Here is a 15148-nt window from a genome sequence, read left to right on the forward strand (position 1 = left end):
GTTGCGTTGAAAAGAAAGGTGTTCTGTGTGATAAGCCAATTAACGCGAGTGTATTAATGAAGCTGATTAATAATCAAGATGCGTTAATAGAGGCAGAGATGATTAATCATCCATTAATACATGCGATGGTTGCATATGTTTTCTTTAACGATATAGAAATACAGGGCGTTTTAACGAACCCTGCATTTTGAGACGTCCCTTGGGAAGATATCGATGCGGTAAAAACGTTTTTTGATATGGTTTCTGTCGGCGGTGTACTTCGATTTTTCTGCACCATATGGGCTAGCCTCAATATTAAAGATATATTTTTAATAGGACACCATATAGACATCTTGCCTACGACTCTATAAAAATATAATCATTTTACGGCTGTGTTTATGTTTTGAATCGTCTGATTCAAAATAGAAAAATAGTTTTTCAACACCTGGCAAATATTACTAAAATATTTCGATTTGTTTTGAAAAATTAAGATAGGAATGTGTAAGTCACTTTAGCTTAAACTGATTATAACATCTCAAAAACGACTCACTTTTCGGTATTCAGAATTCCAAGTAATTTTGAATAAATGAATTGAAATTTTGCCGGGGATTCGTCAGTCCAACAAATGTTTTAGTGGTGTATAAATGTAGCAAAATTGAATGCAATCGAGAATTTTATGATTCTAATTTATTCTATTCTGTAAACAGGATGTTTCACAACTTATTGGACAAACTTCAACCCCACATGCTCGATTAGACAAGAAATCCATTTGTCAAAAAAGTTCTAATAAAGTCCTACACGTAACAAGTAAATTAATAATAAAAGTTTTTATATTAGTGTACGAGTTTCAATTTGTTATACTGTATATAGAACAGTTAGCGTGGTTGAAGTATGTCCAATAAGTTGTGAAACACCTTGTATATAATTATAAAGTACATGTGCAGGTCACTTAAAAAAAATCATATACATATGTATGTAAATAAGTTTCCAAGATGTTGTTAAATGTTTACTAAAATCGTTACTTTCTGATGCCACTTAGTAAAAAACGCGGCATATACGTTTTGCTTTATTTTTTCCTTACAACTAAATTAAGATCATATACAGTTTTTTTTATTGTTTGTTCATATAAATGCAGCAAAACATCTCGAAAGTAAAGCGAACTGGAACTAAAAAAATCGTGAAATATTTTCTTTGTGGCTAAATAAACGACTATTTAATTTTACGCGTATGTGAGGTAGAAGAAGGTGAATTGTCTTGTTTGTGTACACAACTTTTTTATAAACATTTGATAAGAAACTTTCTCGTAAAAAAGAGTTTTACGAGTCTTACGAACAAAAAATATACTGATGATACCTTAATTTATGGCTTTGCTAACGAAGTGCTAAAAGCAATTTGGTCCTACATTTATTTAAAATAAAACTACGTAATATTTTATTTGCAGTAACCGAATATTTTTATGTATGTGATAATTATATCATTAATTGATATTATTATCACATTACAACCTAAACTGCCCCCCTTCTTCTCTTGTATTCGAAAACCGATTTCGATAACCCACAAGCTTCACAGCACATGCAATTTTTGTGTGTTTTCTCGGGTACATTTTTGTATTTTCATTATCAATTCATCTCTGGAGTTGATTGCTTGAAAATACTCTTTTCGTGTTAATCAACCTCGAATATAAACGTCGAGAAGATATGTTACCTTAAGCTCTGCAGAATAAAAACCAAATATGTATTTCTTAAACTATTCAAAACCAGACTTTTATTATTTATTTTTTTAATTAGAAATAAGATGTATCATCATGTTCTAAAGTATCTTGTCTCTTCCTAGCATACCCTGTATCTAAAAAAACATATACAGGATGTAGCATATCGTCACGGATATATTTCAAGGAGCGGTAATACTCTCTAAAATAATAATAATATGCTAATAGATCCCTGATCAAAAACGCACCATTTTCAATATACAGGGTGGCAAAGCTTCATATTTTATATTATTTTGTTTTCGTTTAGGTTTATTTTTATTATAAGAAATTTGATTAAATGCTATTAATTACTACATATGGTCGATAACTGAGCAGGATGATTATTTTTTTGCCTACTTTCTTTATATTTTTAATTTGCGTTGATAGATATTTATGCAAATTCTACAAAAACTGTAATAGATACGAAAATATTGCAAGAAATCAAAAAGTTGAGGAATTGAAGAAGGAATTTAAATTTGGTATCAGGATTAATAGCGTCACAAAAAATATACAAAGCAAAAAATAGTACGTGACCCAAAAAAACATAACACTTTGTATATGGCTGCCGAAGGTATTGACATATTGTTGTAGAGGGTCTTAAAGAAATAGGTGTAGGAAATTAAAAAAAAATCACGCAATGCATACGACGTAAGAAAAACGCAAAATATGAGAAAAAATTTGAAAATTTGCCACCTTGCATATTGAAAATTATGCATTTTTGACAACGGGTCTATTAGCATTTTTTTACTATTTTGCAGAGTACTGTCGACCCCTGAAATATCTCCGTGATGACCCGTTTTAATACATACATAGCTATGTTCGTTTGTTGTTCCTATGAGATCTATTTCATTTTTAGAAATTTTTCAATCCAGCCTTAATTAATATTAAAAATAATCTAGGCCAAGACAGTGTGACTGAACAAAATATTCGAGATGTGTGTAAGGAAATATTAGAGCAAGCAAAATCAATGTATGTTGCTCCTACCAAGCAAGTGGAGTATTCGACATATGATTATAGCAAGAGTGAAGCCGACTCTGAAAGCAATCCCTGTGAAGTAACTTATACAAATATAGAAAAAACTGTAAGTAGTTAACCGACCTACAAAGCATGTGCGTTAATATATTTATTTATTCAACATGTTAACTTTGACTAACATAAATCTTATTTATTGCTTCATTTTTTTCGTTGTTATATGCTTTAGTTTGTATATTTTTTTGTTATATTTATTCTATATCAGTATACAATCAAAGTAATAAACGAAAATCAAATTTTCTTGCAATTCCGATTTATACAACTTTACGTGGTTTATTTTCATATACAGGGTGTCTAAGATAAGAATGCAGGGGAACATCAGGTACCTAACACACTCTTAAATGGTTGATATGATTTTTGTTGTAAACAGCCAAACTTTCTATATTCCAAGCTATGAGGTGGCATGTTTTGCCTATTTCGCTACATCATAGCTAGAAATATTTAGGCGTGGGAACAGCCCAACAGTTGCACAAGTGTTTGGCAGTTCTTTGAAGTTATGTATGTGCAGAGTGTGGCCAGTGTATGTATGCGCCCTTAATGTGCTCTGTTCTATTTTTCTCTCTCGAGTTTAGAGTCATCCTTTGCATCCTACTTTGAAAAGAAAAGAAGCTGATTTGGATATTGATAATTTATCATATCCAGTTATGATAAAACGCAGTAAACCAAAACTTTTGTCGAACTACTATAACGATAATTTGGGCTGCAAGTTTTCATTAAAAAGAGATGGACCTAAATGGAATCCCGAACGAATAAAGCGCTACACATCTTTTATAATGGGATCAAGAGCGAATAAAGTTCTGGGTATGTTATTTTCTATTTTTTCGTTCTCATTATTCCATGCTTACGCTATGTAATGCCTTTTTGAGTTTAGGATATGGCCAAACAAGAGGAAGGCTGTACGTTCGCCATCCTAACCTATTGCGCTATTGTGGCGATCAAGAAGACAAAGAATGGCTTCAATCACAGAACCTTCTGCCCGCCAACGGAGGTAAAATATATATCATGCTTTTGGAAGACATCAAAGAGCTCACGGAAAGTGATGAGTACAAGAACAACCCTAATTTACAACTTCACGAGCTTCAAGGATTCGAAGCGCCGGAGTTTATGAATGCGAAAATAAAAAATTTTCTGGAATATATCAAAACTGAGAAAAAACTTATGGCGGTGCTTGACGTCGATGATCACGATGCGGAGGGCCCGCCTCCGAATGTAACGATAACAAATGAAACAGTACTAGGACATCCAGGGGATAGGGTTGATAGAAATATATGGAGGACGTCGCAGCTTAGACAGCAGATTGACTATCCCAACATGTCCTCCGATATGAGTAGCCTGTCCAGCTCTGTTATTTCAAGCATATTGGCTGGGACTTACACCCACATAAATACGATAAAGAATTCTAAATAAGCTACCTTAGAAACGTGTGCTTCCAATTGTCGTCTTCGGGGTTTTTAGAAGTTATTAACTAATGAAGCAGTGATTTTCACAATTCTCTTTTATTTTGGATTCTAATTATGAGAAAAATTTCAAACCAGAATATTTTTTGTTTCTTGGTAATGGATTTTCAAAATCAAGTTTTTTAATGCAAGTAAAGCGAATCTAACCATTTATCTAAAACCCAAACAAAAATAAATGTGACATAAAGCAATATCACACAAATTAAATTGAATATGACACATTTCATTTTATTTTTAAAGAAATCCTACAGAAACTGAATTGAAAAATGTTAACAAATAAAGTGTCCAATTTAAAAGCCAAAAGTTGACGCCACTACGGTCAAATCACAAAGTAATATTTCAAATTTTCCAGAAAAAATAATAACGTATTTTAGAAGTAGTCTAATTTCAAATTTCAACTTTCTAAATGAAGTATCCAAAAAATGCAGGGTATACTGATTTTCTGTTGTCACACGGTATATTTACGATAATGAAGACCACTATTCTGTATATTTGGAGCAAACCCTGTAAAATGTAGACTGTTCCCTTGTATTTCAAAATAAACGAAAATTTAGTTAGAATGACATTTTAGTAATTTCTAAAGTATTTGTAACTCTTTCTGTATAAAATGAATCATAACCTATTAGAGTGCAAGCAGAAGATTCAATGGTTATTGCATAATTTTTCATTTGTTTGCCTTTATTTAATTTTGAAAATAAAACTGCCAAAAATATTTATAAGACATATTTTATTTGTTCAATAAATCAAAACCTATTGGCGAAAAATAATAAAAAGTCAATGCGCCCCATGGTAAAAAACTTATAAGTTGTAGAAAGCCAATTACAGTTTTGACAACACATTTAAAGCTTAACATATTTTATACTTTTTACAAATTTAATTTGTTCAAGTTTACACTTATCTAATAAATATCAATTTATGTTTAAACCAAGCAGTTTTAAACCTAACAACCCTGCGATAAAGTAATAATAAAACCGTAAGCAAAACCAAAACCATTATACATTATGTATGTAGTTTATAAAAATGTATAAAGCACCGTTGAGAATAGTTTTCGTCTACACTAACCGCCAGATGAAGCGGGCCAAAAATTCGCCTAACCGTCGTTAGCCATAACTTTGATGTTTCTTTGCTGATATTGGATCTCATGGATCACATTGGCATCTGTTTTTTTTTTTGCAATTCCTTATTGTACAAAGTATAAATACAGCCATGCTACATTTAAAATTTTTTCTCGAAAATTGGGAAATTTTAAGGTTCCTTAGATTTTTGTTTAGATGTTGGGTCTACACCTTGGAACGTTTTTTATTTTCTTTAATACACTGTGTTGCTTTCTCTTCCAATTTCCTTTTTAGGTATGGCATTTTTAGTTAAACAATAGCAGATACCATTTGAACCGCAAAAAGGAATACTTGCTAATGGAAATGCTTAACAGCAGCTGCGTACAAAAAATAATTTATGGAATGTACAAAATTTAACATCGGCAAATAAATATCAAAGTTATAGCTACCCCCAGTTATATAAGTTTTTGGTTAGTTAAGTATTGTCATAATTTAGATCCGAGTCAAATAGAAAGAGCCTTTTTCAAGTTTTCGGCTAATTTATCAATAAATTCGAAAGTTTCTAAATAATCCGAGCGTTGCACCTTACTCATTCCTTTGATGCAAATGGCTAAATCCTTAGTCATAAAACCAGATTCTATTGTGTCCACACACACTTTTTCCAAAGTTGTGGCGAATTTCGCCAATGCGGAATTATTGTCCAATTTTGCTCTATGGAGAAGGCCTGAAAATATATTTATTAATGAATGTATTACAACGACATACTAAGACTTCAATTAACTATGAACATAAAAAATCAGAGAGAGCTTTACCTTGCGTCCATGCGAAAATAGAAGCGATAGGATTGGTAGATGTTTCTTTGCCTTGCTGGTACATCCTGAAATGACGAGTCACAGTTCCATGAGCTGCCTCAGCTTCCACGGTTTTACCATCTGGACAGATCAGCACTGAAGTCATAAGCCCAAGTGATCCGTAGCCTTGAGCTACCGAATCACTCTGAAATATAGTGTTGCATGAGAAAATGCACATACTAGTACAGGCGGTATTGAAATTTGAAACTAAATGAAATTAGCAAATACAATATACCTATACTCGGATAAGTTCCTCACCTGAACGTCACCATCATAATTTTTGCAGGCCCAGACAAAACCGCCTTCAGACTTCATGGCGTAAGCCACCATATCATCGATTAATCTATGTTCGTACCAGATTCCTTTGGCTTCATACTTTGTTTTAAATTCTCTATCATATATATCCTAAAAATTATTTATTTGTAGCAGAAATCGACTCTCAATATGATCAAACATTAAACAGTTCAGGTGCGTAGATACATCATTTGTTGCGAGAGAGATCAATGTCTGGGAACGTCAGGTTGATTCTCTGTACGTGCTATCTTTTTGATCACTAGTTTGGGCATTCCGTGGCTGTTGTATGTTCACTATATTTTTTTCGTTTTACAAACGTATAGAAGTCATTAAATTTTCTATAAAATTTATGTATGAATTATTTTACGTATGAATTTTGAATATTTCAGCAAGGTTTCTCGAATCCTTCATTATGCATTCATTACCTCGCAGGATAGAGTTTATGTCGAAAAGAGCAAAGAAAAGCTGCAAGAAACTTCTAAAATGTAGAGTCGAAAATTCGTTTTGCGGAGTGAATTTTAAATAGAAAATTTAATGTTTCGAAATTGCACATTTAAGCTATTCTTGATATTATCGACAGGACGATTATTTTGGAATCACACTTCTGAGGAATGTATGTATCTCTTTGTGGAAGGAATTGTTGAAAGTTCATTTAGCAATTTTCCTTTGAAGTTAGTTGAAGTGATCGAGCGCAACTTTATTTGAAATGGAATAATCTAAGGCAATCTCTCAAAATTGTGGTCATTCCTAGTTAGTATCGGAAGTTTCCTAGATGGGTGATTCAAATATTTGAGCGAAACTCCTTTCTCAAATGTGAAAATCTGAATCTTAACTTTCACATTCATTCCAGAAAGCCTCGAAATTTTGAAGATCTTAAAATTCCTTATCTTTTCTCATCAAGAAATGCTGTTTTCCCATGTTACAAAATTGACTTCTAAAATTAAATTTCGAATGTGTCACCTATACCTATAGTACGTCTTTTATTAGTTTAAAATATTTTGTATTAAATAATTTTTAAATAAATTATCTAATAATATTCCTTATCTCGTTTTATTTGCGACAGCTTGAAATTTGAAGTGGTTACCAAATAAATATAATCTCACTAATAAATATAACAACCTCGGTTGTTCACGTCTTCAGAAAATCTTTAGCCGCACGAGTAGAGTCGCATAATTCCTAATACGTGGGAAAAGATAACTATTTAGTAACATACTTTTAAACCACTTGTTTTTACTTGATAGTCGCAAACAAAATAACACAATAAAACCAAATTTGATAAATCGGGCGTATTTGAGCCGCGGAACAAAAATTCTTTATGTTTAAAAAACGTTGAACAACGTTTCAAATCTTCATTATTAAAGTTTATAGATTCTTAATTTGAAATAAGTACCCTCTCATTTACGTAATTACAAAATTAGAAAGACATCACATACATACACGATTTTGAAATGCCATTATGGTAAACAATATTTTTCTAAAGCTTTCTTATCTCAGAGTTGGAGAATGTTGTAATACGAATGCTGTAATCACGTAAACACATGTCGTTTCATCAAATGTATGATATGCCAGTAAAATTCCAGATAAATTTTAAGTTATATTGATGTGGTAGGGATAGGTACTGGTTTCGTTTTTGAATGTATTTAATTAAAATCAACTACTTTCCCTCGTAATTTGTAGTCTGTGTGTGAAAGCCACAATGTACTAATAAGTTTTTACTCAAATTAAACGCCTATTGAAATGAGGAAAAATGCCACTAGATAATTGTAAAAAAATTTTGATTGATTCTCAAAAGTAGAAATAAACGTTGCCTACCTACCTGAAAAATGTCCTTAAACCTCCCATCGTACTTCTTCAAAATAGTATTTTTAGTACTTAAATACAAAGGCAAAGTTCTATCCAATGCATAATTGAATGAGGAATATGCAAATGCAATAATAGATTCGTCAGTATTGAACATGGCTAAAAAAATATGTTACAGTAAACATACTGATGGTGCAGGAAGGAGTTATCACTCATATAACTTATGTAGTTACTTATATGAGGTTGTCCTTGTACTGTTAAAAATATATTCGTAACTCGCTTTCCTGCTGGAAGGTGGTGGATGCACAATTAAGACAAAAAGTTATCAATGACGATTTTTAGGTTTTTTAAGATTCGTTTAGAAGGTGCACAAACTTTTAATTTGATGTGTTCTATGCCTTATGTTTTCATTTGAAATTTTTAAGGAGGCAAGTTGCTAGGCCCTAATGTCGGCCCCCTCCGAAAAATTTTTGACGGAAAGCTCTTTCCCTCTTCTCCTTACAAACTCGATGTGTTCTGCCATTTTCTTCGCGATTTCAAAATTACACGAGTTAAAAAGAGTATTACTCCTTCCTTTGCCGCCCTGTATAATACACTTCCACATAGTGTAGTACAGTACAACATAATCTAAACATTATTTCAGATATGTCTTATATCTCCCATACCATCACCAAAAATAATTATTTTCCGGAAGAGTTTAATACTTTTAAAGTCATTAGTAAAAAGTCATTTGTGTCGTTTTCTCTTATTTAAAACTGGTAAGTGGTATGTGCCCACGTAATTTTCTATTGTATTTTCCCATATTCCAACACCTTATTGTTTTCAGATTATCCGACCTTTAATACCCTTCATATTTTATTCAATATTTCGGAAATATTTAACTTCAAATATAAGCAGCGCGTTTTCATTATGCGTTAGTTTAGTTTTCCTTAAAATGACTTAGACTCATTACTCACCTAGAGCAACACCTGGACCCTTGTAATCATATACAGTATTGGAGATGGTTTGCCCATTTTTGCCTACCCAAGTTAATTCTAATTTTCCAGCTCCGGGAACTACAAAATCTGTTGCCTTATATTGATCACCATGTGCATGTCTTCCTATAACAATTGGTTTTTCCCAACCAGAAACCAACCTTGGAATATTCTTGCAGATAATGGCTTCTCTAAACACAGTTCCTCCTTTTAGATTAAAAAAAATATATATACAATCTTAAGGCAGATATTACGGTTAATAATACCCAAAATGTTTCTAATTGTCCCATTAGGGGACTTCCACATCTGCTTTAACTTAAATTCTTCAACTCTCTTTTCGTCAGGTGTTATGGTGGCGCATTTAATTCCAACATTGTACTTTAAGACTGCTTCGGCACAATCTATAGTGACCTAGAATAAGGAAAAAAAAGTTAGCGCACCTTACTAATTTGCACCAAAGTTTCGGGAACGTTCTATGCAGGTACTCACCTGATCGTTAGTTTTATCCCTGTTTTCGATTCCTAAGTCATATACTTTAAGATCAATTTCTAAATGAGGCAAAATCAGTTTTTCCTTAATTGCGTCCCATATAATACGAGTCATTTCATCTCCCAGAATATCTACCACCGGTCCTGCTTGGATTTTGCCCATTTTACTACGTACTTAATTCTGGAAAGCATTAACTTTAAGTCAGACGTGAGCACGAATACAGGAATACTACTTTTACGCATTACAAAAAATCATAATCTTGATATGTTATCATATAGGGTGTTTCAATTAGATTGGCGAGTTAAGATGTCGAGTGATTACCGGAAAACTATAACTAAAAGAAATCTAAAAAAAATTGCCTGAATATGAAGGTCGATGGAACATGCAATTAAATTATTATAGTCATGTTGAGACTCAACTATGGGGCACTCTGTATTTGGATATTTCAGAATAAGTTTTTCAACTGTTTACTGTAGGTCCCTGTGACCCAAATAAGAAATAAAGTTTATACGTATACGGATCAGTTATCGCTTTCTATCTGAAATACAGGATGACAAAAATTTATTATTTTTTTAGTTATTTCACTGGGATTCTTCAAATAGTGAGCGATAAGATACAAAAAACGATCAAAGCATACTTTCTTGTATGTGAAGGGCATTTTTAATACCTTATTTAATTGTTTTTGAATGTAATGGACTTAATTGAGTCTCGTAGTTTTAATATTAACTAGCAAATAATGTGTTTTTCCTACGTAAACAGTTAACGTTATGGAAAATATTTAAGACATCTTTTTTTTTTAACGAAACATGAAACATTCAGTAAGCTATTTTTATTTGTTTAAATCAGTAACATATCATATTTTTGGTGTAAAATATTCAAGGTCATATCAATAGGAATGCCACCGATGAAATAAAAAAACGCTTTATTCTCCTTCAAAGATGCGTCTCTACACCTACTTTACGTTCACCAATTTTCATAAAAATACATATTTAATGCCAGAACGAATTTATTAGGAAAAAGCTTAAAAAATAAAAATCTTTTGATCACCCTGTATTTCTAACAGCAATCGAAAACAGACCTATGTTCGTATGAACTTTATTTCTTATATCAGTCGCAAAAGCTATAGTAAGTAGTGTGCAGAGTTATTCTGAAACCCTGTATGTATAATCCATTGCCTCGAACAACCGTTAGAACAATGCAAAGCAATCATCAGTTTGAAAATACCTTGATTTTTTTATTGAACATGGATGTCGAAGATGATAGATTTATGGTGGGAAAAGTAATATGGTTAGCTAAGAACATTTAAATGAATTTTATGATTGCACAAATAATCGAATTTAAATAAATGCTAATAGTAATTAGGTATTTAGAACTATAGCCAAAAAGACTTTATTTCATTTGCACATTTAGCTTTTTTTATATATAGTATAGTTAAATAAATACTTAATGCCGATATCTGTCCCCCTTGAAAATATGATTCGCTTGTGTCAGCATTCTTCTAAAATACTGAACTGTAAGGACAAGGTAGAGGGTGAAATAAAAGCACTGTATGTACTTACACATGTATTTTTAGATATTTCATAAATTTTTTTCATTAATTGGTATTTATAGTCAATGTTAGTCAGACCCGTTGGGGGTTAATAAAATAAATTTAAATATAACAACCACTTCCAGTAATATTATAGCATGGGGTAATTTCAGGAGAGTTGAACCATTTTTTCTCAAAATACAGTATATTCTAGAATACTTAACCGTTCTAACCTATCGTAACGAAATGTACGTGCATAGTAGATTTACTAATATTAGTATCTACCAGAAGCATTCTTAAAGTAGACCTGCAACTCTTCCTTCAAACTTTCTTTCAGAATTATATTGTTTATAATTTTAATCGAGCAGACAAGGGGGAGCGCCGAAGATCAAAATTATATAATTTTATTGACGTAGTAAAACTTAATTCTAACTATTCACATATTGAAATTCATACATACTATAAAAATTCAATATGAAGCGCAACTGTTCCACATTATATGGGATTGAGGGAACACTAATTATTACCGTTGAGAAATATGAATAAGAGAAATCAACATTAGATATATTTTTTTATTAATTTAACATTTATGTATTAGTAAAAAAAGAAGAAAACGTAACACTTAAAATAACACTCTATTACCTCAACAAATCTTGATTTTAAAATCTTCACTTTGAATTAATCTTTTTAAAATACTTTTTACTTTTATCATGTAACACCCCGTTTACTGCTTTAATGACATTTTATAAAGTCTTATTATTTCAATATTCTCTTGACATCAGAGTTTTTTTAATGTAAAGGGTAGGCATATCATCTAATAAGATATTCTGAAAGAGTAAAAAGCATATTCTTAAATACAAATAGCAAAAAACACTAAAAAAACATCAAGAATTCATATATATATATTTTTTGGGTCTATCTATCACATGTTGTTTGGTTAATATGTGACGTAAATCAATTCATATTTCCTTACTTGACAAATATTTGTGGCACTTTTTTGAATTGGAATGGTTCCAAATAATGATTTTACCTTTACTCTTAATTATCAGTACAAATATCTAACCTTTCAATTATCATACTAAATATTCTATTATTACTAAATAATTGTAGACATATCAGTACATAAATAAATTTCACCTACTCAACAAAATATAAAATTTTGAGTTTTAACGCGTTCAATCAGGTTTACCATCTTATACAGGGTGATTCTTGATTTGAAGTTCAACAAATTTAGGGGTTTATTTTTGAAGTCAAAATAACACTTCCAATAAACGTGGATCCGCAAATGTTTAGTTTTCAATATACAGGGTGTTCAAGTATTGGCATTATCCAAATTCATAACAAAAACATAACTCCGTAGTTTGACAATCCTACGCTTTGTCTGTCGAATTTGTTCACATCTAAGCCTCTTAGGAACGACGTAGGCAGAAAGCCGATTATTACAAAAAAAAAACGAAATAAAGAGATATATGCGGAATTATTGAAACTTAGACGAAACGACTTTGAATTTATTATAACAAATATGAAAAATACCCTTCGCCTGAACTGATAAAAGCCTCTATTCGTCCCTTCAGAGACTGCTTCACTCGTTTTAAAATTTCAGAAGCCTTTCTAACAATTTGAAAAGCATTAATAATTAGTTGATAAAGCACCTAGATGGAAGATATTGATTATTCATTGTAAGCCAAGGCTTTAATGCAACCCTATAAAAAAAAATCTAGCGAAATACAAAATGAGAAACGTAGGGGTCGAGCTATTGGATCTGCTCTAGCCATCGACGTATTGGGAAAGAGTAAGTTTAAGATTTAGATGATGGTACACTGTTACCCAAGAGTGACAAGAAAATGTTGTTTCATCAAAATTAAAAACCAAATGACCTTTTAACTAAACCAAATTGTCGACAAATTCGACGGAAAACATGTACGATTGTTAAATTACGCTTGCTATGAATTTTGATAATAACGGTAGTTTAATACCCTGTACACCAAAAACTAATCATTTTCGAATTTACGTTTAAAGGAAAAGGGTCTTATTTTGACCTTAAAAATACCCATTAAATTCTTAGTGCGTAAATTAGAATCACTCTGTATTTAATGCATGCATCACTACTTATTCACAAAGATCTAGGAGAGCAACTTGAAATTTCAATCTTTCTTTTTGGGTAATTTTGTGTTTTTTAGTAACATAGGACTTAGTAGTTGTTTTTTACACAAATAGAAACGTCGATAATTATCAAGACAAAAACCCAGCTCTCTGGTAGCCAGCTGCTTTAATCACTACACCACCTTAAGAATATGCATATGTCGGAGATTTATTAGTTCTTAAGTTTTAAATGTAAAATTTGAGTTAGCAATAAGGCTGAAGAGCAGGTTGACAGGTTTATCGTGGAGATAAAGCACTGTCGAACGAGGTCACTATTACCGACGCAATTAAGGGCCATGTGTGCAGTTTCGGTCCGTGGGAAAACCAGGACGAACAGGTACCATCCCTTAAGTCAAGAGGACCACGGGGGATGGGAACTGTGAAGAAGGCAGTAATTGAAAAGAAGGGAAAGGTTGCGGTCGAGTAGTGGTGAATTCGTTAGCCTTGCCTTACTATCAATTTACTTAATAAAACATCAAAATTATCAATGATGGAGAATATTCCTAATGTTTCCCCGACACATACATATATACATGTATGTATATTTATATAAAGCATTGAGAAGTCTGCCAACTGCTTGTCGTAGGTTCCTGTCATCGAAATAAGAAATAAAGTTGGAACCAACATGGGCCCGTTTCCCCTTCTGTCTGACATAGAGGGTGCCAATTTTTTTTTTTAAGTTTTTTTCTAATAAGTCCTTTCCAGCATTAAATATTTGTATCAAAACAGGGGAGCATAAAATAAATATAAACACTTTTAACAGTAAAAAATGTTTCTAATTTCACCAAATTCATCTCCATTAATATGAGCCTGAATATTTAACATGAAAAATATAATATCTCATAGATTTAAAAAATGTAAAGTGATTCTTTGAATGTTTGATACTTCTGTGAAAATAAGGTCTCTTGAATATTTTTCGTGATGTTAACCATTTTCATGAGAAAAAAAAACAAAAATCTACAATTGAGAAATTGCATAATTCATTTGTTTAGCACAATAAAAAAATACACCAGTTATTTTTTAAATAGTTGTAATGCGGGAACAGACTTGTTAAGAATAAATTTTTTTTTTAATTATGATTTTTTGTCTCGTTGACACAAAAAGCAAAAACAGACCTATGTTGGTAGGATTCTTTTACTTGAGTCACAAGAACCTACAATAAGAAGTGAGGAAATGATTCTAAAACACCCTGTATATTTTTAGTTTCATGTCATGGAATTAAAAAATATCCAGTTAATATTACAAAATTTTAAAACTTTGTGACTGAACTGAAAATTGAAAAATTTATAATATTAATTTAAAAATTTAGAGCGACTTTCCATGTTGCCAAATCAAAAATATCAAATTTTGACTTAATATGAAATTTAAAAAATATACAATTGAGAATTTTCAAGTGACTCTTTAATTAGAAAACTAACGTTCTCCCAGTTTTTGAGAAAAAAAATTGGTCCACGTCGACCGAGGGGTCATATCTCCGGAAATTACTCTAGAAGTAGGTATATTTCAGGGTACACCTAAGCAAGTATATACTCATGCCAGCCAAAGCACTTGCACGAAGCCCTACACCAAGGACTTACCACTTAGGTAATTAACGAGTTCACTTGCACTATAACCAACAACTACTTGATCACAAATTATAACAGGATTCACTTTAGAAGTGTTGAACCGAAAATTCTCACAATTAAGCTATTTATTACTTATATAAACGTAAAGCAATAATTGAAAAAAAAAGCGACGTATTTTCTCAATCGGTAAAGACAAACTGGTAATGATAATGAAACATTTAAATGCTTAAAGATT

The 15148-nt window shown here is 31.7% G+C and overlaps 2 protein-coding genes across 10 annotated transcripts in view; one reads left to right on the plus strand and one right to left on the minus strand.

Annotated features, from left to right (window-relative positions):
- LOC136349147 (deoxynucleotidyltransferase terminal-interacting protein 1) overlaps window positions 1–4934 on the plus strand; it is a 93062-nt gene extending 88128 nt beyond the window's left edge. For all 9 annotated transcript variants that reach the window (XM_066300510.1, XM_066300508.1, XM_066300503.1 and 6 more), the window contains exons 4-6: window positions 2583–2807; window positions 3331–3559; window positions 3630–4934. In XM_066300510.1, the coding sequence (XP_066156607.1) occupies window positions 2583–2807; window positions 3331–3559; window positions 3630–4165 (990 nt within the window). In that variant the 3' untranslated portion in view covers window positions 4166–4934. The remainder of the gene's footprint in view (window positions 1–2582; window positions 2808–3330; window positions 3560–3629) is intronic.
- On the minus strand, window positions 4926–15148 carry Idh (isocitrate dehydrogenase [NADP] cytoplasmic). Its single transcript, XM_066300511.1, has 8 exons — window positions 14926–15148; window positions 9679–9858; window positions 9456–9600; window positions 9172–9396; window positions 8232–8374; window positions 6380–6526; window positions 6083–6266; window positions 4926–5994 (listed from the first exon to the last, which is right to left on the minus strand). Exons 2-8 carry the CDS (start codon window positions 9838–9840, stop codon window positions 5774–5776), a joined length of 1227 nt encoding a protein of 408 aa, XP_066156608.1. The 5' UTR covers window positions 9841–9858; window positions 14926–15148; the 3' UTR covers window positions 4926–5773.

The sequence above is a fragment of the Euwallacea fornicatus genome, chromosome 36 (genome assembly GCF_040115645.1).
Source record: "Euwallacea fornicatus isolate EFF26 chromosome 36, ASM4011564v1, whole genome shotgun sequence".
Lineage (NCBI taxonomy): Eukaryota > Metazoa > Arthropoda > Insecta > Coleoptera > Curculionidae > Euwallacea > Euwallacea fornicatus.